The sequence below is a fragment of the Pseudoliparis swirei genome, chromosome 17 (genome assembly GCF_029220125.1).
Source record: "Pseudoliparis swirei isolate HS2019 ecotype Mariana Trench chromosome 17, NWPU_hadal_v1, whole genome shotgun sequence".
NCBI lineage: Eukaryota > Metazoa > Chordata > Actinopteri > Perciformes > Liparidae > Pseudoliparis > Pseudoliparis swirei.
This window is the reverse complement of record NC_079404.1, coordinates 6,709,252-6,731,739: the sequence shown is the minus strand read 5'-3', so window position 1 is coordinate 6,731,739 and position 22,488 is coordinate 6,709,252. Positions and strand designations below refer to the sequence as shown.

General features: G+C 42.8%; 1 protein-coding gene across 5 annotated transcripts in view; it reads left to right on the top strand.

The window, feature by feature from the left end:
* The window catches only part of thada (THADA armadillo repeat containing), an 85,501-nt gene that overhangs the window by 34,008 nt on the left and 29,005 nt on the right, over positions 1-22,488 (top strand). For all 5 annotated transcript variants that reach the window (XM_056435253.1, XM_056435252.1, XM_056435254.1 and 2 more), the window contains 4 exons: positions 3,531-3,620; positions 6,262-6,393; positions 11,648-11,816; positions 20,548-20,651. In XM_056435253.1, the coding sequence (XP_056291228.1) occupies positions 3,531-3,620; positions 6,262-6,393; positions 11,648-11,816; positions 20,548-20,651 (495 nt within the window). The remainder of the gene's footprint in view (positions 1-3,530; positions 3,621-6,261; positions 6,394-11,647; positions 11,817-20,547; positions 20,652-22,488) is intronic.

Here is a 22,488-nt window from a genome sequence, read left to right as displayed (position 1 = left end):
TGTGTGTGAGCCAACGGGTGATGTTGTGAACCCAGACATGAGAGAGTTTGATGTGTTCTTTTTTTCTTCTTCACAACAATTATAAAGCACAAATAGCGGTTATTTCTTTCTTCCCATAGTAAATTAAAATAATGACTCAAAATGTTGGAATTTGAACTTCAAATGTATTTGAGTAAAAAGATATGAACATCAGAACATCATCATAACAAATACATTAAATAATAATACACATTTAAGTGCAAATGTGCTTTAAAACTAAAGAAAAAGTACTAATAATGTTTTCAAAATAAGAATTAAGCCTATGTAAATGCAAAATAACTAAAGAATAACTGGGCTGCAAGTGACAGTCAAAGTCCAAAAGTAAAACAATAGTCCATCCTCCCCGACAATTAAAGTGCAAGAGTTTAAAAGTACATCAAAATGACTTATTGCAGTCCCACGTCTTGCTGTTCCCTCCTTCAGGGGAACACACACTTTACAAACGTTTTAAATTATGATGCTGAAACGTGAGCTGATGGACATGGAGTGAGGCTGCTTCTCTTCTTGGAGACAATGTTCCAGCGAGATAAGGTCTCATGTCATTGACATCATGTTGAGGATGCTCTGTCCAGACTCCTGCCATCTGAGGGTGCATGAGCCTCTTCAGGACAAACTCATCCACTCGCCTTTGCTTAGTTCTAAAAGAGAGAGAAAGACTCACACGGCTTGAATTATCATCTTGTAGGCCATAGTGTCGTAGTTTTATATTATTACCTTCGCATTGAAAATGAAAATGCCGGAAGGTTATGTTTTGATCGCCGTGTATTTATTTATTTATTTATTTATTTGTATGCGTGTTATTCGCAATACTCAAAAAGTATTGAACCGAATCGCATGAAATTTGGTGGGATGATTGTTTATTATCCGGGGACCAGTTGATTAGATTTTGGGATCAATCGGGTCAAAGGTCAAGGTCATGGAAAGGTCAAAATCTTTTTTTTTACCATAGCATGATACATTTTTGTCCAATTGGCATGCAACTAATGCCAAAATGTTCATAATTCAATGCCCAATCTTGTGATATGCGAAGGTATGCGCTCTACCGAGTGCCCGTTCTAGTTATACAATGAGTAGATCTCTCGTAATTGTGCCGATATGAAATTATATTTTCACACACTCTTTTGTCTGTAGAATGGTTAGTGGAGGAGGTTAACTCTTCAGAACGAACGAAGAGACAAGCTACTCTGATAATCACTGATTCACCACATTGCACTTGCAACATAACTGAAATTGAGTCAGCAAGCATCCTCCATGAGACGTTTGATTTTCCACCATGTAAACGTAACGATAAGTTAACAAGGCTAATGTTATGTTTAGTTAGCTCAAACTTACCGATCAGGAGAAGAAGTGGTGGCTCCAGGATGCTCGTGCGTGGTCGTCGTGCTGCCATGAAACCAATAACGTTCTGCAGATGCAACATTCTATGGTTTTGTTTGGCTTAGTATGCTCCCATACTTTTTATATTCTCAATTATGTCGAGTTATTGTCGCAGCCCTAGGTGGATGGCGGAAAATTATAACTGTTTCCACGGAGGTAAGCCGCGCCCCTCTCCAGCGCCAATTAAGCGAATGAATAAACCACAAATAGTCGGGCGAGTAAATTCACGCAAGTAAAGTTTTGCGAATATTCGTGTGAACGCAGACGCGTCTAACTTGTCTGATATGTTGCCATGCTTCTTGTCTCGCGGTGTTGGATGTTGTCATGATTATGGTCTGGAATTCCTCATCGGCGTTCGTGATCATCTCCTGCTCGTCAGCGGAGGAGAAAAAGAGGTTATTCCGTTTGAGATTATTTGCCTTTGCGCTGTTAGAAAATCATGGTTTCTGTGATCGACGCTTCCCCCTTTTGAAGCCGGAGGGACACACGCAACTATCCTGATTACTGAAGTCTGGTTCGAATTAACAAGATTGTTTGTTTGAGCACTGACCAGCCTTTGAGAAACCGAGATAGCCATCGGGTTAATTTAAGATGGCTAACAGGACATTTGATCGACTTAGTTGAACCACGTACGAGTGACAGGGCCCAGACTTCGTCCCTTCAGGACTTGATTTAGACAAGAGTTAAATAAAAAACTTTACTGACCCTGAGGCTGAATGGCGGTTATAACAAGTTTGATGTTTTATTGACTGTTGGCCGTGCATATGACGTAACACTACGGCCCATTGTATGTCCATGACCACACATGTGACCGGCTGCAGCAGGCAAAGTAAACAATGAGGCTGGGTTTGTTTATGTAGAGGTCTTTGGCACATGGCATGCTTTATCAGGATCTTCTCGCTCGCTCGCTCTTTCCGACTGTCTGTTCCCACTGATGTTCCTTTTGCATCACTGCATTGGGAACATACTAATTTATTCCAGACTGTCCGGCCATTTCATGAGTTGAAATTCAAGAAAATTAGTACTCCGGCTGTAATTCTGCTCTCTTTTGACAGTGATTCACGATGGCAGTTAGTTTGACCCTCTGCAGAGATGTGTTGCACTTTTACACAATCGACTTCTAGCTTCTTTCTAATAACGGTGTTGGTAATGCTTTTTTGGTTGTTTATTTCACATTACATACCACGTTTCGCCGCCTCTCATCCATGACTAGTTTACGTGTTGTCTCTCTACGTGGGTTTTGTTCTAAAGATCAAGCGCCACCATGAGGTCGACTTTTGTGTTTTTGTGTGAAAGGTTTCGAAATGGATTGTTAAGAAATGTGGTGCAGACATTCATGTCAGGGAGATAATGTCATACTTTTACTTCATTCGAATCTAAATTTAAAATGTTCTTTTTTTAATGTCTAAAAATAATTCTCATCCGTTTCAGATATTCTGTGTTTCGTGCTAATTAGCTAATTTAATTAGCATGCAAACTAAAATTGTGACCATGGTAAACATTGTACCTGCTAAACAGTATTTCACTATTCTCTTTATGAGCATGTTAGCATTTCGCATAGACTCCCAAAGCATGGTTGCGAAAATCATTTAATACAATTATTATAAAGTTCTTTAACCCTTGTGTTGCCTCAGGGTCATTTTGACCCGAATCAATATTACACCCTCCCCCCGCTTTAGGATTAATTTGACCCCATTCAATGTTTAATGTCGGTGTTCTTTCGGTAGTCAACAAACAAACATAAAGTGCCTCACACTTAAACTTGGAAAACAATATAATTCTAATAATTTTCTGGAGGTTTTAATTGCTGGCATCAAATTGAACCCAAAGGGTAAAATATGTTAGTAAATATAAAGGTAACAGGAGGGTGAAACATTGAATCGGGTCAAAATGACCCAAAGGCGGGGGGAGGGTGTAATATTGATTCGGGTCAAAATGACCCTAAGGCAACACAAGGGTTAAGCCGTAAAACTTAAGTGTGGAACCGCTACCATGAACTACAAAGTCCCAAAATCCGAGGGGCTATTTCAGCATCTTTAGTTCTGCGGCTTTATGCCGAGTGCCTACCTTCTTGTTGGTTCATACATTCATAATCCTTTCCGTCTCCTCATCAGGATGACGGGCCGAGAGTTCTTCACTCGCTTTCCGGCTCTCTATCCGTTCCTCCTGAACCAGCTGGAGGAGGCTGCAGCCACGGTGGAAAGGTGAGGTGGTCCTTTTTAATATTATTTGTATCTGCTGCAGCCTCATGCCGTTGAGGAAGGGGGGGGTGGGAGTGTTAGTGCAATTTGTCATCAGATTGTAGGAAAGCGAACTATGAACTAATCGAGTAGCATTGTGTTGGCCTTTTTTTCTTCCTCTCTCCAAAGTTTCACTTTCATAACTTTGCTCAAACAATAAGACTTTACGACCGAATAAAGTAGATGTCTCGTCGAGATTTAGTTTAGCTTCTCCCCCCACGGCTTTATCTTTGTCAACTCGATCCAATCTCCTTCTTCACCCATCCGGCAGCTCCCCAGGCGGCCTTAACTTAATAGGGATCCAATTAATTGAACGCTCCACGAGACCAGCTCTTTCACAATTCCCCTCACTCCCTTCGACCCCCTTGTTAAAAAACATTTACTTGATTTTCCCACGGAACCAGATCCCGGCTCTCCGACTGCCACATTATCTCGGCGCATCCCACCACCCAAACGGGTCAAAGTACGGTAATAACACACAGGAGACAGGAGAGCTGCTCTTAGTGGTTTGTGGAAGTCAAGAGTACAAGTGCATTCCCGGAATGGGTCACAATAAAAGGCTCATACTTGGTCTTGACCTCAAATTATTCTAAACTAAAACTAGTCTATTTACTCTGAATTCCAAGCAGTTTCAGGATGTTTTTGGTTGTTGTTGTTTTTTGCCTCTGTGCCGCTGCATTATGTGTACAGGTGTTCTGGTACGGACTTGAATGTAACTTGTGACTCTGGTTTGCTCCTGTTACATTTTACTCACTGTGGCTTTGTTTTTTCACAATAAGGCCTGCGTCGCTATTGAAACCACACGTCATGGCTAAAGAGTAGGGAGAAAAAAACTCAAATCGGAAATCATGGAATCTATCCAGCCAGCATTTCTCCAAGTGCCCACAAGTGTTCCCAATATGCTAAGCATCATAAACTATTTACAAACCTCTACTTAAGAGCCTCTCTAGTCCTCCCCCCTCTCGCTGCTCTTTGTTCAGCAGCCTGCAGTTCAGTTGACATTTCACTGAGACATTTAGAATTAAGTGTTTTTTTATTAAATATCAAGCTTCAAGCTTTTACGGTTTGCTTATGTTACAAAACAGAAGAGCTCCTCTTTGAAAGTTCTGCTTTGATAAAAAAGTTTATTTTGGTGATCAATTTTTTTAAAGAACCACACACACATTCCATTCATCCCCCAGACCTGCTTTTTGCTATAGTTTTTGTTTGTTATGTTTCTAAAACATTTTGCAAAAAGAAGGCACATTTGTGATTTTGGGCAATACAGAATAAACTGAATTAAATTGAAAATTGAACTTCCTTTCCTTTGACTCTCAAACTCCATTCGGTGGCCTCTAAGCATGCAGCTAAGGGGGCTTCTTGTTGTTGGAACACTCCAGATTCCTACTGTTATTATTTCATTGTACCAAACGTAAACAGGTTTATCTCTGAAACTACTTCAGTCAGTCAGTGCCCACATTTTAAACTGCCGTGCAGTGATTTGCTGCAGCGCCAACAGTCTTATCTGCCACTGCCTTCACATCCAAAGAAAACAGTTTCTCACATTATATCCAAAGTACCTTTCCGGAATTCCCTAAACATAACCGCTGATTTATTTGTCTGCCAGCTGACTAAATGGCAAACCTCAGCTTTGGTTTACTTCAGGGCTACTCTCTGAATGAGGAACACTTGAGGTCGGCGTTCTGTTTCCAAAACCAAATAGCCTTTAAATCTCTGACATCATATCCTATCCCATTGTGTTCGACGAAACACATCATACGGCTTACTAATTGGGCTGTGATTACATTTCTCAAATAGCCAATATATGTCAGTCCCGGCAGATTGTTCTCTGCGTGTGTGTGTGTGTTTGTGTTAGTTATTGTAAAATGGCGTAATGAGAAGCCCGGAGATGTTTTCCCCTTGTTATAGGATGATATTTTTTATTGTACACGCTGCTAAATTATTAACAATAAAATAAAGTGCTGCGGCAGATAGAAATCTTTGGATGTGTAGGAATTACGCCCTGTTATTATTTGGTTTGGAAATGTCATTATGCGTGATAGTTATGCACTCTTTCATTACACTAAATATTGTACTTTTTACTCCGCTACATTATACTTTTTACTCCAGTACATATCAGCTTTATTTACTTTTCACATGTCGGTTTTCAATCCCCTTCCTTTACAGTGAAAACCACATATATTCAGATGTGTTGATACTTTTACTTTTCACACTTTCAAGATATTTAGCTGATACTCTTTTCAAGTAAGGTTTGGAATGAAGGACTTTAACTTTGAAGGGAGCGTTATCACAGTGTGGTATTCAGAAAATAAACACTTGTGGTCATTTAAGGGACTTGTCTAATTCCACCTTAATACTTGATGTCTTTCTTTACAGGGCTTCTGTCAAGATAATAAAGTAGTCCATGATTATGAGATACGAGTTTACAGTTAATTACAATCGCTCCTTGCATTGTTGAAATTGGTTTATGGTGTTCTGCAAGTTGCATTCATGGTCTCCTTCCTTCTTTGCAATGCGATTTTGCTCCTACTCCTTTGGCGTTTCAGAAAATAATGCAACAAAATACATGGATACACTATTAATATCTGTCTGTCTGTGTGTTTAGTGACAGCGGTCAGGTGAAGCTTCACCCCAGTCTGTTCCTGCTCCTGCTAGTGCTCAGTCGACTCTACCCTTCCCCCATGGATGGATCCACCTCGCCTCTGGGACTCGCTCCTTTTATGCCCTTCATCATCAGGTGGGTGTCAGTGCTACACACATACACTTTTTTAGAAACACTATCACGCAAGAACGTTCTCTTGAAACCAAGAGGGTCACACACCTGCTCTCCCGGCAATGATAAACCTCCCAAAACATTGTTTCTCTGAGCCAGAACTTCTAAATATAAAGCAATCACCAAGACAAAACATCTGCAGTCAAAACATTCGTGTTTCTTTTTGATGGGGGGGGGGGGGGTGTTTGCACAGGTGCGTCTGAGTCTCTTACATGAATTGGTCTGTACTGTTTTTCTGTCCAGTTCATGCATCAGCATATTGGAAAACAGACTAAAAGTAAGATACTTTGTCTGTTTCTTCACACTTGAGTCTAAACACCTCGCTAGTCTTGGGTTTAGTCTCTCCCGGCAGTTTTCTGTTGTTGTTGTTGTTGTTGCCTGCGCCAGCTTGGGTCTCATCGGTGGATGAGATTGCGACTGGTGTTATCTGAACTTGCTGTTTGCTGGGGAGTAAAGCTTCCAGGCGAATGGGAAACCGTAGTGACAGGTTGGATTTTTAACATTCCGGAGAGGGAGGAGCCTATAAATATTATTGGTACATGTCCATCTGCTGCACCTGCAAATATAACTGGAGCTTGTGCCTCTTGCGTAGGGAAGGACCTTCATTGGCCGAATGCAAACTCAAACCTTTACCATCACAACTTATTTACTTTTAATCGTACCCCAAAAGCTCTTGAGGTCTAAAACATCGTAGTTAATATGTACAATTTATACTGTATACTTGTATGCACTATTATAGACAATATATGTGATAACATTAGGGATATCTGATCGGCGCCGATCCATATCGGCCGATATTCCCATTATTGGTTTTGATCGGCGTTCTCAAAACGACCGATCAGATGACGTAACATCTGCGAGAAAAACTATCAGAGACGTTTCAATCGCAGCGCACCGCAACAGAGACGATGCGCCCGGCGAGGGCCGGCAGAGGTCAGAGGTCCACGAGGGGATCCTCACGCACCGAGCGGCGTCCCCGTCCCCCGAGTTGAATCACTGGGTCAACTCAGCCGACTCTCACATGTCTGAGATAGACTGATGTTCACGGTAAACGCATTCGATCGGGAGCGCGCGAGGGTTTTAATAAAGTTAGCGGAAGGATTTAAGTGACAACATCCGGTTTTGCAACATTAGCAGAAAGAACCACGTGAAACAACATCCGTTTATCAAAATAAGATGACGACAAATCATACACTAACATATAAAAGTAAACAATGAACTGATTTTGTATCTTTATAGATCGTTTCTGAGATTTAGCTTAAATTATGCTAACATTAAAACATTTTTACTGTACCAAGGAAGAGTTTATAAAAATAAGTCAGACTTTTGTATGTTAAAAAAAGTCCTGTATATAGATTTCCCCAAGAGTTCCAGGAAATGAATAATGCAGATGTGTTCCATACATATCTGAAATCCCCTACAATAGCAATCAAACAATTTTAATGTATCAATTAGGACATTTTTCAAAGTAAAAGTCCTAAATGTTTCAAGAAATCGGTAATTTCTTTAATGTTTGAGTTGCTTTATATATGTATTTCCTCATAGTCCTCATAGCAATAATGCTTCACAATAAATAGAATGCTTCAATCAACACCGTGATCGGTGATCGGTATTATCGGATCGGCAGATACTGATTTCAGTGATCGGTGATCGGCACCCAAAAACCTGATCGGTGCATCTCTAGATAACATAGTGTCACACCATGTGTTTGGACATGTTCAAACAGAAAAAGCTTTCATGAGTGTATATAGTGCTCAATGCAGTGTTTTTTTTACACCCGGTGTGCGCTTATACCTTACGGTTGGAATGCTCTACCGACGCTTTGGATAACAGCAGTTGTGCATCTGCATTTGTTCATTCAATTCAATTCAGTTTATTTTGTATAGCCCATTCTTTCGTCCATCCGTGTATTTATGACTGACTGCGTTTGTGGTTGGTAAATGTAGGTGTATCAGCATATTATTGTAGTGTGCTTTGTGAGTAGCTATCACTTGGGTGTGCAGCTAACCGGTCGATAGCTTGAGCTCCGACTCGCTGGCTGACTCTTCCTGTCAGAGAAGGTATGCCGCACACACATCCACCCAAATTAAGCCCACATGTTGGAAATGTTAAATATAGACCCAGGCTCCCTATCCCCCCGACACATCTTCCCCCATGTGCGGACGTGTCCGACGAGGAGTACCGACGACCGTCCCCCCCCCGTCCCCCTCCTCTATCTCCTCATGTGATCTGACCCGCCACCTCCAAGGATCACATTTAGCTCCTCCAGTGACAGGAGGGAGCTTGGTGCCTCGTCATTCTTCCCCCTTTATCCATCACACTCCCATCACAATCCTACCACGCCACACAGCATTTTATCTTTAGATCATCCTCCACAAGATCTTTCACATTCTTTGATGTAATGCGTCACACCTGCACGAATCATGACCACGGTAGTGGAGATGATGACGACAGAGAAGGGGAGGATGATGGCAAGCAGACAGATTTGGTCTAATGTTTGATGTCTGCTTCAATCCAGACCGTGGCGTCTTAACAATTGGTCCTATCCCCTCCGATGTCTCTAATTCAGTATTTATTTCCCTCCTTCTCTCTCTGTCTTGACGTACAGTGCTGAGAGTTTCACAAGATTTATGTCCAGGCATCTCTCCTCGCCCTCCCTCCCTCACTCATTCCTTTCTTTTTCACTTCACGTCCTCACTGACTCGTATCTCATTTCTTGTGAAAGGGCACAGTGGTGCACATAAACCCAAGTTTGGCTTCACTGTCATTTCTTTCCCAACATTTCCATCCCAATATTAGCATTTTGCATGGACACAAATTATTAACATTTCAAAATACAAACTGTCGAATGGGCACCAACATTTAGAATAACTAACTGAATTCAGCTCGACACAGTATTGTTAAATAAGAAATCTCATCCAGTCTTGTTATCGTAGCCTCAAAGTTGTATTTATATTTGATTCCAACAGGTTTCACTTTTATATTTTTTAAGCTGAAATTTCATTCACTATTATAGATGCCAAAGGATCTATAAATTAGTCCAAATTAATGAAGAAGTCATTACTAAACCTAATGTGCTCAAAACTAACACAGATATTATACATATATTACATTGGGTGTCTCAACGTGGACACCTTGGGGTTGTGGACCAAAGACGGTATAAAAGAAGTGGAAGTGGTCGTCATGTCGGCCATTGGTTTTGTGAAACCAGTGAACAGAGGGGTACATACAGTATCTGGGCTGCGAATGAGAGACAATCAGACATCTGTTTGCAACGGGTGTGGATGACCTCGTTACCTTTTTCGAATCGAAGGTTACCAGCTGATGTGGACAGATAAAAAATAAATGAAATAGTGCATATGTTTTATACCACTACCGGGGTCTCCAAAGACATTCATATTCTAGACAAAGCTGTTTGACAGGAAACAAAACCATGAAATAAAATGACCATGCTCGGCTACATCCTGTCCATATGAATGAATGAATGAACGACGTAACCACTGCCCATCCTAACATCCCACAGAGCTCGGCTCACTGAGCCGGCATGCTACTGGCCTCTTCAGTGGAAATAGTTCTCCCAGCGCCCATAAATGAGGCGCAGATGAGTCTGGTCCATGCCATCAAGTCGGTCTGACTTTGACCCCGCAGGGGACGGCCCTGTTTCTAAAATTACACCCTTCCAAACTGTCATTTCCTTTTTATAAAAGTGTTTCAATGGGGACAAATTAGCGCGGATAGTTAACATATGGGCCCCAAATGGTCTCGGACGGGTTTGTAGGGCGAGGAATGGAAATAGTTGTTGGTCATTAAGCGTGTGTGTGCCAGAGAACGCTTGTGCACATAAATTCACTTGTACAGGCGCCCAGAGCTAAGAAATGCAAACTGTTGTCTGTGTTTAGTGCAGGGTTGTGTGTGTGTGTGTGTGTTTGCGTATGCATGTCATGCTCACAGCAGGTGAAAAAACATTTGTTGACAGTTGACTTGTTGCTCCAAACAGTCCTCTTTGTTGAAGTCAATATTGATTTCAAGCCTCTTGTCTGCCAACACAAACTTGGTTCTCTTTCGGCGTTATGCCCCCCCGCCACGTATGTGAGCGAAGTCTTTGCTGGGCCCCCATGTGATCTGTATTCAATGTCAGTCTGCCGAAGACAGTTCAGCCGCTGCCTGGCAGCACCTCAGGAGCTGGTACAGTGACAGCCATAATGGAGGCTCGGGTTATTCAGAGGAGTTGACCTTGAGCTCAAATGATTTCGGCAATTCTGCTGAGATCGCCTCCTTCCTTCATTTCATGGTCTCGGTCGTGTTCTTTCCCTCGTGTCAGCTATGGCACTGTTATGACATTGGATAAGGAAAGACTATCGGCTTGTAAACAAGTTTAATTTTAACCCGCACTTGTGGGTAGCTGGCCTTCGCCGATTGATCGGATAAATGGCGTTGTGCGACTTTGTGCGTGAGAAAAAAAGAAGAAAGAGGGGGAAAGAGAATCTATGTGGGGCAAAAGAACAATTGGGGAGAGAGGTTGTGTTACATAATGTATGCAGAAAAAAAGGCACCAACTGTCCAAATTAAATAAGTCCATATTATGTCATTTGTCTCATAAGTAATGTGGTAGTACAAAATAATAATAAAAAAATAATAGTAATTACACACAGTAATTACCTTCGCATTGAAAATGCGGAAGGTTATGTTTTGATCGCCGTGTATTTATTCATCACCTTCGCATTGAAAATGCGGAAGGTTATGTTTTGATCGCCGTGTATTTATTTATTTATTTATTTGTATGCGTGTTATTCGCAGAACTCAAAAAGTATTGAACCGAATCGCATGAAATTTGGTGGGATGATTGGTTATTATCCGGGGACCAGTTGATTAGATTTTGGGATCAATCAGGTCAAGGTCAAGGTCATGGAAAGGTAACACTCTTTTTTTAACCATAGCACGATATATGTTTGTCCAATTGGCATGCAACTAATGCCAAAATGTTCATTATTCAATGCCCAATCTTGTGATATGCGAAGGTATGCGCTCTACCGAGTGCCCATTCTAGTTCAAATATTTTTTGTTATGAAAACCGTATTACTTCTGCCAACTCAAATGTACGACATAATTCATGATAACACAATATGACAACAATGCAGCTATTCATTACTCCAGTATGTTAGTAACTTCCCATGATGTTAATGCTGCAGCCACATGCGCGTGTTTCCGTCTCCTGCAGATGCGGCCGCTCAGCTGTGTACCGGACCAGAGAGATGGCTGCCCGAGCCCTCGTTCCCTTCGTGCTGGTCACACAGGTCCCATCCACCGTCCACACGTTGCTGCAGGAGCTGCCCGCGCAGCCTGGACCCGGGATCCAGCACAACCACATCCACGGGACTCTGCTGCAGGTCTGCAACACACAGTCACCGTGACTCAATATGCGCGTTTGCCGTAACACTCAGTGGGGGGTGGTGGGGTATGTAATCACAAGTCCCTTAAATGACCACAAGTGTTTATTTAGTGGAATTAAACCTTGATTGTGTGTACAGGACTCTAAAGTATGATGCTCACATTTACTTAGCACACGCACTGTAACAGTTTAGCTCCACGCCTTCCTTTTTGTAATAGTTGTTTTCATCCTGTCACACCATCTCGTCAATCCAACTCCCCTCGCCTGCCTCTGATCACTCCCTCGTTAGTCCCTCATTCCCTTCACCTGGTCCTCACGCCCTTCTCACCTGCCTCTGATCACTCCCTCGTTAGTCCCTCATTCCCTTCACCTGGTCCTCACGCCCTTCTCACCTGCAGCCCAGCCCCTCATTAGTCCCTCACTATTTAGCTCCCTCACTTCCACTTGTCCTCTGCCAGATTGTCTTGTGTTTTCGTGCCAAGTTCTCCAGCGTTATTAGAGTATATTCCTGACCTGCCTGTTCTGACCCTGCCTGCCTGCCCTGACCTCTGATTCTTTGCCCCGCCCCTTTTTGGACTTGTTTGCTTCTTCGACTGATCTCCCGGTTTTGACCCAGCCTGTTTCTAACCAAAGACAGTATTCTTTGTTACTCCTGTCTGAGTCGTGCTTTTGGGTCCACTCTAATAGCACCGTGACACGCACACCATATAAAATATGAGGAATTGCTATGTTTTACTATTAAGCTAAAAAGTTTGTTTTTCTGCTTTTCTGACATTCAGTCTAAATAAAAATAAAAAACAATTTTCCTCTATCCAGAAGAGAAATCATAGGTGTGGCAGAAGTAGAAAGCTAACACTATGCTATAAAAGAGCTACACCACGGTCGCATTAGAGTGCGGGTATAAACACAAGGCTATAAAGGCGGACTTGGCTTGTCGTTTTTGTAGTCTCATTTAGCTACTTGAAACCGCCACGTTAAATCTTCAAAGTCCACAGAGAGGGGTATTTACTGGCGTACTTTACATTGTGGAACAAAACGTTAAAATCTCTTGAGCATATGTTGAACACAGACCTTATATCAGAGTGCATGAAATGCTGACACACACTCAGCTCTTCGAACCTGTACTTGCGCCACTCTTGACTACAAGTTTCTGACCAATACTATTGTGATAATAGTCATTTTTGTATCAAAATCATTTTTTAATACTATACCATTCTGTGGAGTAAAGTATCACAGGCAGAATATGTCTTTATTCCCACCATACTGGGGAAACCTTTAGTGGGGCTTTAATTCTGTGTTGTGTCGTATATACACTGTATACCAAAACACATTTGATTCAAGGGGGTTTTGAGAGTTAAGGAACATCGTCCAAATAGTGCTGCGTGTATCTGTCGTGGCCATCTGTAACCGGTCTATAGATAGCGTGTGTGTGGGTAAGGTGGGGGCACTAGCTGCATGCAGGTGAAGTGGTCTAAACATAGTAAAGCGGAGATAGTGGCCTTCAGCGTACGTGTGGAGGGGCAGCATCTGTGTGTTTGTGTGTGTGGTACATTGAGTTAGGCCTTGGGAGATGCCTCGTGTACTTGATGTGCTTCATTGTGAGTGTCTGTAACTGGTAGCAGATGTTTTTGCTTGAGGCAGGAATGACTTCCTCTGTTATTGTGAAAGAACAACTGTGAGTGGGCCAAGTGTGGAGCTGGGAACCATCACCAGCTACTGGGGCTCGCTGTCCACCCTGCTGACTTTCACACGCATACATCGAAGAGGTCTGATGACCACACAAGTGAATATTACCGGGCAGCCCCACTTCCCGCACCAGTGGTTTCTTCCTAATGTTGCTCTTCTGGGTTTTGATCTTAATTTCTAGTTTGAAGTGTTCTTTAATATAGAATGATATTCATTTCTTAAATGATGGTCCATGTAGAGTAAAATAGACCATAAAGCGGGGTATGCATTATGGCGGGGCTACCTTGTGATTGAAGGGTTACTGCCTAAGGTTCAAACCAATTGGTCACATTACACTGACGACGTCTGGAGAGGGATCCTCCTCTGTTGCTCTCCTCAAGGTTTCTTCCCTTTTTTCCCTGTGAAGGGTTGTTTGGGAGTTTTACCTGATCCGATGTGAGGTTCTGGGACAGGGATGTCTATATTTTCAGATTGTAAAGCACTCTGAGACAAATTTGTAATTTGTGAAAATGGGCTATACAAATGAACTGAATTGAATTGATCGTACGCTTCATAGATGCAGTCTGGTTCGAAGCAGCTGTAAAATTCAAGACATCTAATAGCGGTAAGATCATTCAAAAGAAAAGAAAATAACAAAAGACAAACAAACAACAACTTCTAAGCAGAAATACACATATTGATATATCAATACGATTTTCTAACAGGCAACGTTTTCCCATACCTGCAAATGAAGTTAGGTTTTTGGTTTGTTCGTCTGTTTTATTCCATTTTGGCCAATGCACTCCACCAAATCCTGCTCAAAAGCGATCGGCTAATACTACTTGGTTTGCAATCCAGAGCCCACTTCTGATACCAAAACTGTGTCCTATTGCCAGATTTAACATTTACAATGCAGATATGTGTTTATAGAGATTGCATCTGTGTGACAGTTTGTATTCTGGCAAGAGGACATTTACATAGAAGAGATGCTAACAGTCTTGGATGTGAAAGAATCATGTGGGCTTAATTTGTTGTCACGGTCAAATTAGTCGTATACATTTACGGACACAGACCCTGCAGTGCTGCCAGTGGGGGGAAAAAGACAATATTTGGCAATAGAACAGTTACTGTTGATTCTTTGTCAAACACAAGTTAATAACTAGAACAGGCACTCAGTAGAGCGCATACCTTCGCATATCACAAGATTGGGCATTGAATTATGAACATTTTGGCATTAGTTGCATGCCAATTGGACAAAAATGTATCGTGCTATGGTAAAAAAAAGATTGTGACCTTTCCATGACCTTGACCTTTGACCCGATTGATCCCAAAATCTAATAAAATGGTCCCCGGATAATAACCAATCATCCCACCAAATTCCATGCGATTCGGTTCAATAATTTTTGAGTTTTGCGAATAACACGCATACAAATAAATAAATAAATACACGGCGATCAAAACATAACCTTCCGGCATTTTCAATGCGAAGGTAATAACATAATCAACTAATAATCGGATTACACAACTGATTGATATCTGATTTTGAATGAAAGCCTGACTTTATTGGTTTAAATTGAGCCAGTCCCGTGGATGGCCTGAGCACAGCCCTTATCTTTGATAGCGTCTCTTGAAGCGCACTGGAGTCACTTCAATCGCTTCAGCGTACCCCAAACCTCTGTTGACGCAACCAGAAGCGAGCTGAACAAGCCTATCAGACGGGCGGCCCCAACCCGAAGCAGGACTCTACTCTCGACACGTGCCGGCAACAGCCCTGGCCCACGATGCCTGGTACTGGCCAGAAGTATTAAAGCTGTGGCCAACTAGACGGATCTAATCCTTTGTGTATTTCCACAACAGCTGCTGGCAGAGGAGGAGGCTTAAGAACTAGGAGTATCGCAGTTTCCCCTCCTCTTGCAGCAGTGATGTCGCTGTTTTACCTCAATGCATTGTTCCCTTTGGGTCTTATGACGGCTGACTTTGGCCAGTGGTTCGCCTGGGCTTCCTGAGAAAAAACCCTCAAGGTTAAACCAGTTAAAGAATGTGACCTAACGCAAAACCCAGTCGGCTTGATTTTAGTGACACGAGATGCGTCGACGGGAATCCCAGGTGTTTGATTCTGAAGTTGTGACATTGAAAAGTCATGGAGCCACATCGATGTGTTTACGGCTATGGATCCACACTTGGATGACTTCAGGATTGAACACTATGTATACAGTCCTCCTTCACATGGCACATTAACATGTTGTATTTATACATTATTTTAACTAATCACTTTTATCCTTTTGGTAATATTAATCTTATCATCATATGGACTTGAAAATACCATTTCTAATCCCAATTTCACTGGCCACCAGCAAATTCTTTGGCGAGTCAAGGACCCCCGGTTGAACCAATTTAGTTCATTCACAACAAAATGTTAACTCAAGGTCCACTTACTAGTGTTCCAACTAGACTGGAGTCTGTTGTAGTCATAACTGTTGTTTTAATTCTTGCTCTGGGTGTAACAATGGTACAAAGGCTCCGTCGTGATGAAGGAACTGAGAGAGAGTCACTCCTGGTTTCTAGCGGTGTCCTTGAAGTGGTTCACATTTTACTGCTATAGGAGCCACTTACGGTTACAAGTTGGCTGAGCTGAGTATCACCCTTCCACACAAACAACTAGAATGGGCACTCGGTAGAGCGCATACCTTCGCATATCACAAGATTGGGCATTGAATTATGAACATTTTGGCATTAGTTGCATGCCAATTGGACAAAAATGTATCGTGCTATGGTAAAAAAAGAGTTTGACCTTTCCATGACCTTGACCTTTGACCCGATTGATCCCAAAATCTAATCAAATGGTCCCCGGATAATAACCAATCATCCCACCAAATTTCATGCGATTCGGTTCAATACTTTTTGAGTTCTGCGAAGGATTTTGACCTGTTCATGACCTTTGACCCGAACGATCCCAAAATCTCATCAACTGGTCCCCGGATAATAAACAATCATCCCACCAAATTTCATGCGATTCGGTTCAATACTTTTTGAGTTTTGCGAATAACACGCATATAAATAAATAAATACACGGCGATCAAAACATAACCTTCCGGCATTTTCAATGCGAAGGTAATCATGTGTATGCACACCACTTGCGCGTCCCCGGACATAATGGAAACAATATTTTATCCCTTGCGCCTATTTGAGATGTAACTTCCGCCGAATTCGTAATAACACAGTTCTTGCACGCAACCAACCAAATGAGTTGGTCGTTGCGCCCGTGTGTACATGCGTGTCTGAGGTAGTTTGATTCTGTGTCTCGGGTGCATGTGCAAGCTTTGTTTGCGCACGGATATGACGATATGGAGCAAGAGAGTGTGTGTGTGTTTCCTTTTTATATTTAGCCTGTCTTTATTGGGATCTCTTTTTGCCTAATTGGGCCCAACCTCTATCTGGTTGTATGTGAATTCTGATTTATATGTTTCTTTGTGCATGAGTTTTACTGGACTGAGCCGTGTGTGCGTGTACTCAGTTCAGCGTGTGGTCAGTCTGGGGCTGCGGCAGTGGGAGGGACGGCAGGGCAGGCTGATAACAGAGTCTGAAGGGACCTCACATCCACCACCACTATTTTTACCGGAACCAAAAGAGGCGCAAGGCTTCTTGCAACACACACAGAGCAAGACGCACACAAGCGGTTAAAAGCCTCACTTGAAACCAAGGCGTGCAAATAGGATATTTTTTATATTTAGCACCGCCACACCAATGTTTATTTTGTAGTTTTTGCTCAAAGTTGCTCTAGAGGGGTGTTGATTGTGCCACTATGGTCATAAAGTAGAAATGCTATGAGGGAATTAATAACCCTCTTAAATGTAATTTACTTCTAACATGAGCTGTATAGCAGTTAGGTTTGAAAGGGCAATAATTCATGTGATACATTTTGTACAGGTGTAGTAGTTGTAGCCGTACGAAAGGAAGCTTGGTGCCTCTCTGTAGTACTCGGAACAAACACAAAGAGGGGAGGGGCGGGGATTCTAAATTTAAACAGTTGAGGAAAAAGAAAAAGTCCTGCAATTGAAAGAACATAAAATGAGACTACACCAGGTCTCTGTCCTGCGGTCTTAACGTTTCCCATTTATTTGAGCTTGATCCAATCCCAGCGTCTCATCCCACATGGGTTGTAGTTCTGCTCCGTCTTTCGGGAACAGGAACAGGGAGGCAACCTTTCTTTCTATAAATATTCCTTGTTTCTTCCATGCTGGGCTGGATCGAGCCGGTTGAGCATCCAGAGCAGGGACTTCCCCACCCGGTGGATGAGGTGTAGCTGTGGAGAAGGGACGAAGGGAGAGGGAGTGGAGACAGACTGACACTGGAACAGTGCCGTCCGTGCTTATGAATGACTCAACCAATTTCATAACTGGATGAAATAAAACTCAACAGAACCACAGAGAGCCTGTAAGCAACAAACACAAACCAAGTTAGACGATTCTGAGAAGCCAGAATCTTCCATGTCACCTCAAACACGATTGTTGTGGAGTTTAATGCCACATCAGACCGATTTATTGACCACCATGGTCAAATATAGACAGCCTTCACGTTAGAACAACCCCCAAGGCCGCATGTGACATAATTCCATGTTTGGTCATGTACCGGAAGGTTCAAGAGGCCAGAACCGTAAAGCCAAATGGATTTATAGGGTCCATTGGACCTGGCTGGGTCTGATGCCCCGCCCACTCCTCCTCTCTACCTCCATCTGCCTGATGGATCATGGAGGTCTGGATCGTGGTCCATGACTACTACCAACTATTCATACACTCTGTCATACTCATTGAATGTGTTGTTACTTTGTAATGTTTCCTTCAAGACACATGACATCTAATGCATCTGTCCATCCGGGGAGACGGATCCTCCACAGCGTGAAAAATATGCCTCATTCGCGCAACAACTTTGCCCGACGCTATTTTGCGAAAGCAAAATCAGTGTTGAGATGATGTTCTGACGTTTGTGGGATATACACAAGTATAAAGCAGAAAAAGTGATTAGTTCTTCCATGGTGGATGGTGGATGGCGGAAATGCTAACCGTTTCCACGGAGATGAGTCTCTTTGCCGCGAAAGAAGCTCATGACGCGAATAAACCAGGCGAGTGAACTCTCGCTGCGTTCACCCCAAAAGCGTTGAGAATTTTGGAAGCATAAAAGTCCAAGAAAATCTAAACAGTAATTTTCATCCAGTCTCCCTTCATCAAACAAACAGGGCGATGGGACATTTAATAGTCCATTGTCAAACACAAGATGCATGAAGTGATCATTGTTTAAATTAATAACATTGATAAAGTCTGACACAAAATCTGAGATGTGTACAATGAGAAGCATGGCAAATATTTTAAGTGTGACCCATCCTTAAGCAGTGTCACTTTGAAAGGTGCAATTATTGGTTTGTGAATCGGCTGCAGCCCCCTAGGTGGGAAAACCCCTCAGAGGGTCTCGTGGCTTTTTGCATGAGCCAGTGGGTGTCGCCTGGGTGTGGAGATGGCAGGAGAGAGCGAGAGAGAATGGGCAGGCCAGGACCCGATGGCCAGGCTTGGTGCTACGTGGTCGGCCTGGTTTTGTCCCCACGTTTCCTTCCCTGCGCTGCATAATGAATGGCTTCCTACTGGTCTGTGGCCATGGCCCCGGCTTAAAGAGTATACTTACCAAGGCCCAGAATACACACCCTAGCCAGCCAGCCTACGCGTCCTGGCCTCTTGAACACTCCCAGCCACCAGTCCACCTGCTACGAACTGGCTCCATCACACGCTGTCACATCTGCACCACGGAACAAAAAGACTGACTCCATCTTCAACGGGCGAAACATTCTTTTTTGGGGGGGTATTCTTTCCCACAGTTACACACCACACGGTTAGAGCCTGTGTCCGCCTTTTTTCTTCTTTTTAATTGTTCCCAATGAGGAGAGCGCATTATGTGGCCTCCTACAGCACCTCTTAGGGAAAAGCTGGTGACTGTCACTGCGGTAAACTGAGGAGAAACTTGTTTTGGCCACGTCCGTCCGTCTCAAACGTTATATTTTCGGATGGATGTAGTCCCAATAAAGAGCGAACCGGCCATTTGCGGGTGCATATCATTTGGGCAAACTGAATATTGCTGGTGAGCATTGTGCTTTTCTTACCTTGTTTTGCTCCGACGTTACAGCTGTGGATGTCTGACATCCACTGTTGGGTGCTCATGGTGAAATAACAATGTAAAATAAATGGATATTCGTAAAAGGAATCAACAGGGAGATCACCCTCCACACTGAAAGGCCCAAGCCATGGGCCTTTTTGCCTTGACGGTGACCAACAATGCCAAACTAATACACATGCTGCAGAAGCATCAACATGCCCTGTTGGTTCCACTTTCTGTCGATTGTGAACACACTTTTTTGTAATTTCTTTTTTCAAACATACACTACCGTTCAAAAGTTTGGGGTCATCCAGACAATTTTGTGTCTTCCATGAAAACTCACTTTTATTTATCAAATGAATTGAACATTTCATAGAACATATAGTCAAGACATTGACAAGGTTAGAAATAATGATTAATATTTGAAGTATTAATTTTGTTCTTCAAACTTCAAGCTCAAAGGAAGGCCAGTTGTATAGCTTATATCACCAGCATAACTGTTTTCAGCTGTGCTAACATAATTGCACAAGGGTTTTCTAATCAGATATTAGTCTTCTAAGGCGATTAGCAAACACAATGTACCATTAGAACACTGGAGTGATCGTTGATGGAAATGGGCCTCTATACACCTATGGAGATATGTCATTAGAAACCAGACGTTTCCACCTAGAATAGTCATTTACCACATTAACAATGTATAGTGTGTATTTTTGATTAATGTTATATTTATTGAAAAAACAGTGCTTTTCTTTGAAAAATAAAGACATTTCTAAGTGACCCCAAACTTTTGAACGGTAGTGTATATATATAATATTTATTTATGGACGATCACACAACCACAAATGGTGCTGACATGTGTATAAATGTGATGATAGCTCTCACATGTACGTCGGTTCAGGGGTGTGTGTGTATTTGTGTGTCCGCAGGTGCTGTTTCTGCTGCGCTCATACCAGACCGACTCCCACAGACCCCTGCCAGCAGGAAGCTGCATCACCGAAGGACTCTGTCGGCGCATGTGGCTCGCCTCTCGGTAATCCTAGAGACACACACACACACACATGCATAGATAAGCATCCCTCCCGCTCTCCCAACTCGGTTCACCAGAAGAATAGCTCCTTGTCTCTCCGTTCATCCCCTCCCCGACCGTGTCCGCTTCATGTCCTGCCCAGGCTTCAATTTCAAAGCGACTGCCTGCTGTCCCATCCGTAGACCCCTTCCTCCCCTCCGTCCCCCTCTTCTACCTTTGGTCCTCGCTCACCCGAGATCGAGGCCACAAGATGGGCTGCAGATTACCCCATTGGCCCCCTCCTGCCAGGCTGAGGTCAGTCTCCAGTCTCCCCCTGCGCTGCGGCCGCACAACAGATAGTGGCGGGGTCGCCGGGTTAGCAACACTAGCCCTGCTAGCTTCGCTTGGTTACACTAATGAGCCTTTATTAAGATGACGAGGCGGATTCTTGCTCGCCAGAGCGTGCCCACCCGCCCATCCGTTTGATCATGCTGAGCCCGGCGCCCAGATCTAAGGACTGCACAGGTCAGACACAGCGCTGTTTTTGGAAAAGAGAAGGAAAAAAAACACTCCTTTTCCATTCCAGGACACCACTAATTTGAAACGGCCACCGTCCAAAAAGGACGGAATGCATTGTTCAACTGCTCTGAGTCAGCGTTGAGTCTCTGTATTGTCATTTTGGTCTCTTTCTGCGACATAGCGATGACTACGGACTTGGGTTGCTGACTGCAGTAGGCTTTGTGGCGGCTGGAAGTTGGGTGGTATTTAAATTCCCCTCCTGAATATATTTCTAGAAGATAACCCAATGTATCCAAAATTATCATCCGAGAGACGGATGCATATGTTGCAATATCCACGTGGCCACAATCTTGAGGCAGTAAGTGCTATTTTATACAAGAGCATGTTGAGATTAAAAAAACATTTTTTAAAAATCGGATGGATCAACTGCTTTCAGACAGTCTTGCCACCGTTGACTGTTGCGTTTATATTTCATTTTGCTTCTCGATTGCGTACTTGAGTTTCCATCTTTAGTCCTGTGTTGTTTATCGCCCAGTTTACAAATCCCCTTGTTCACCTCCTTGGGCTCTCCTTTTTCGTTGGGTTTGAAATACGGCTGCTTCTAAAACAAAAAACCTACAATAATTTAATCAGTTAATATATAGATTTGTCTAAAGATTTTTGTATTTTAAATCCACCCAAGCATAGAGAAATGCCAAAGAAAAAGAGCGAGGGAGCATGCACAATTGGACAACAGTCCATCGTGGGATATTGATCATTCATTGTGGACACAGACGATATCGCGTTGAGAAAGAACCCTGTCATAATCGCCCACTTGCGTCTCCTTACTCCAAGTAACAACCTCTCAGAATGCAATCATATCTCCAATGTGAAATTATTCAGCCTGTTTTTATCTTGTTATCTCACTTTACAGGACTCTTCCATGCTCAGATAGGTTCTCACTTTGGCCACCGACAACAGACACACACTCTTCAAAACTTCTTGCCATGCTCCATCACGTGTATTGTGTGCGTTTGTGTGGAAGCGTGTGCCTTATTAATATCCGGGTGATGAAAATGTGACGTCAAGCTCACACACACTGTCTCTCTTGTTTTCTTAAACACACACACACTTTAAGCGCACTGAACACACACACACACACACACACACACACACACACACACACACTTTTCAACGGCCCACACATGCTTCTTCACGAAAGCCATAAGTATATAGAACACATTAATGTCAACACTCACAAATAATATGATTTTGATAATTCTACATTTTGACTGTACTGAATGTAAAGAGTTTAGGCTACATAAAAAAATCTATTATTTCTTTTCTGAACGCAGAGTAAATC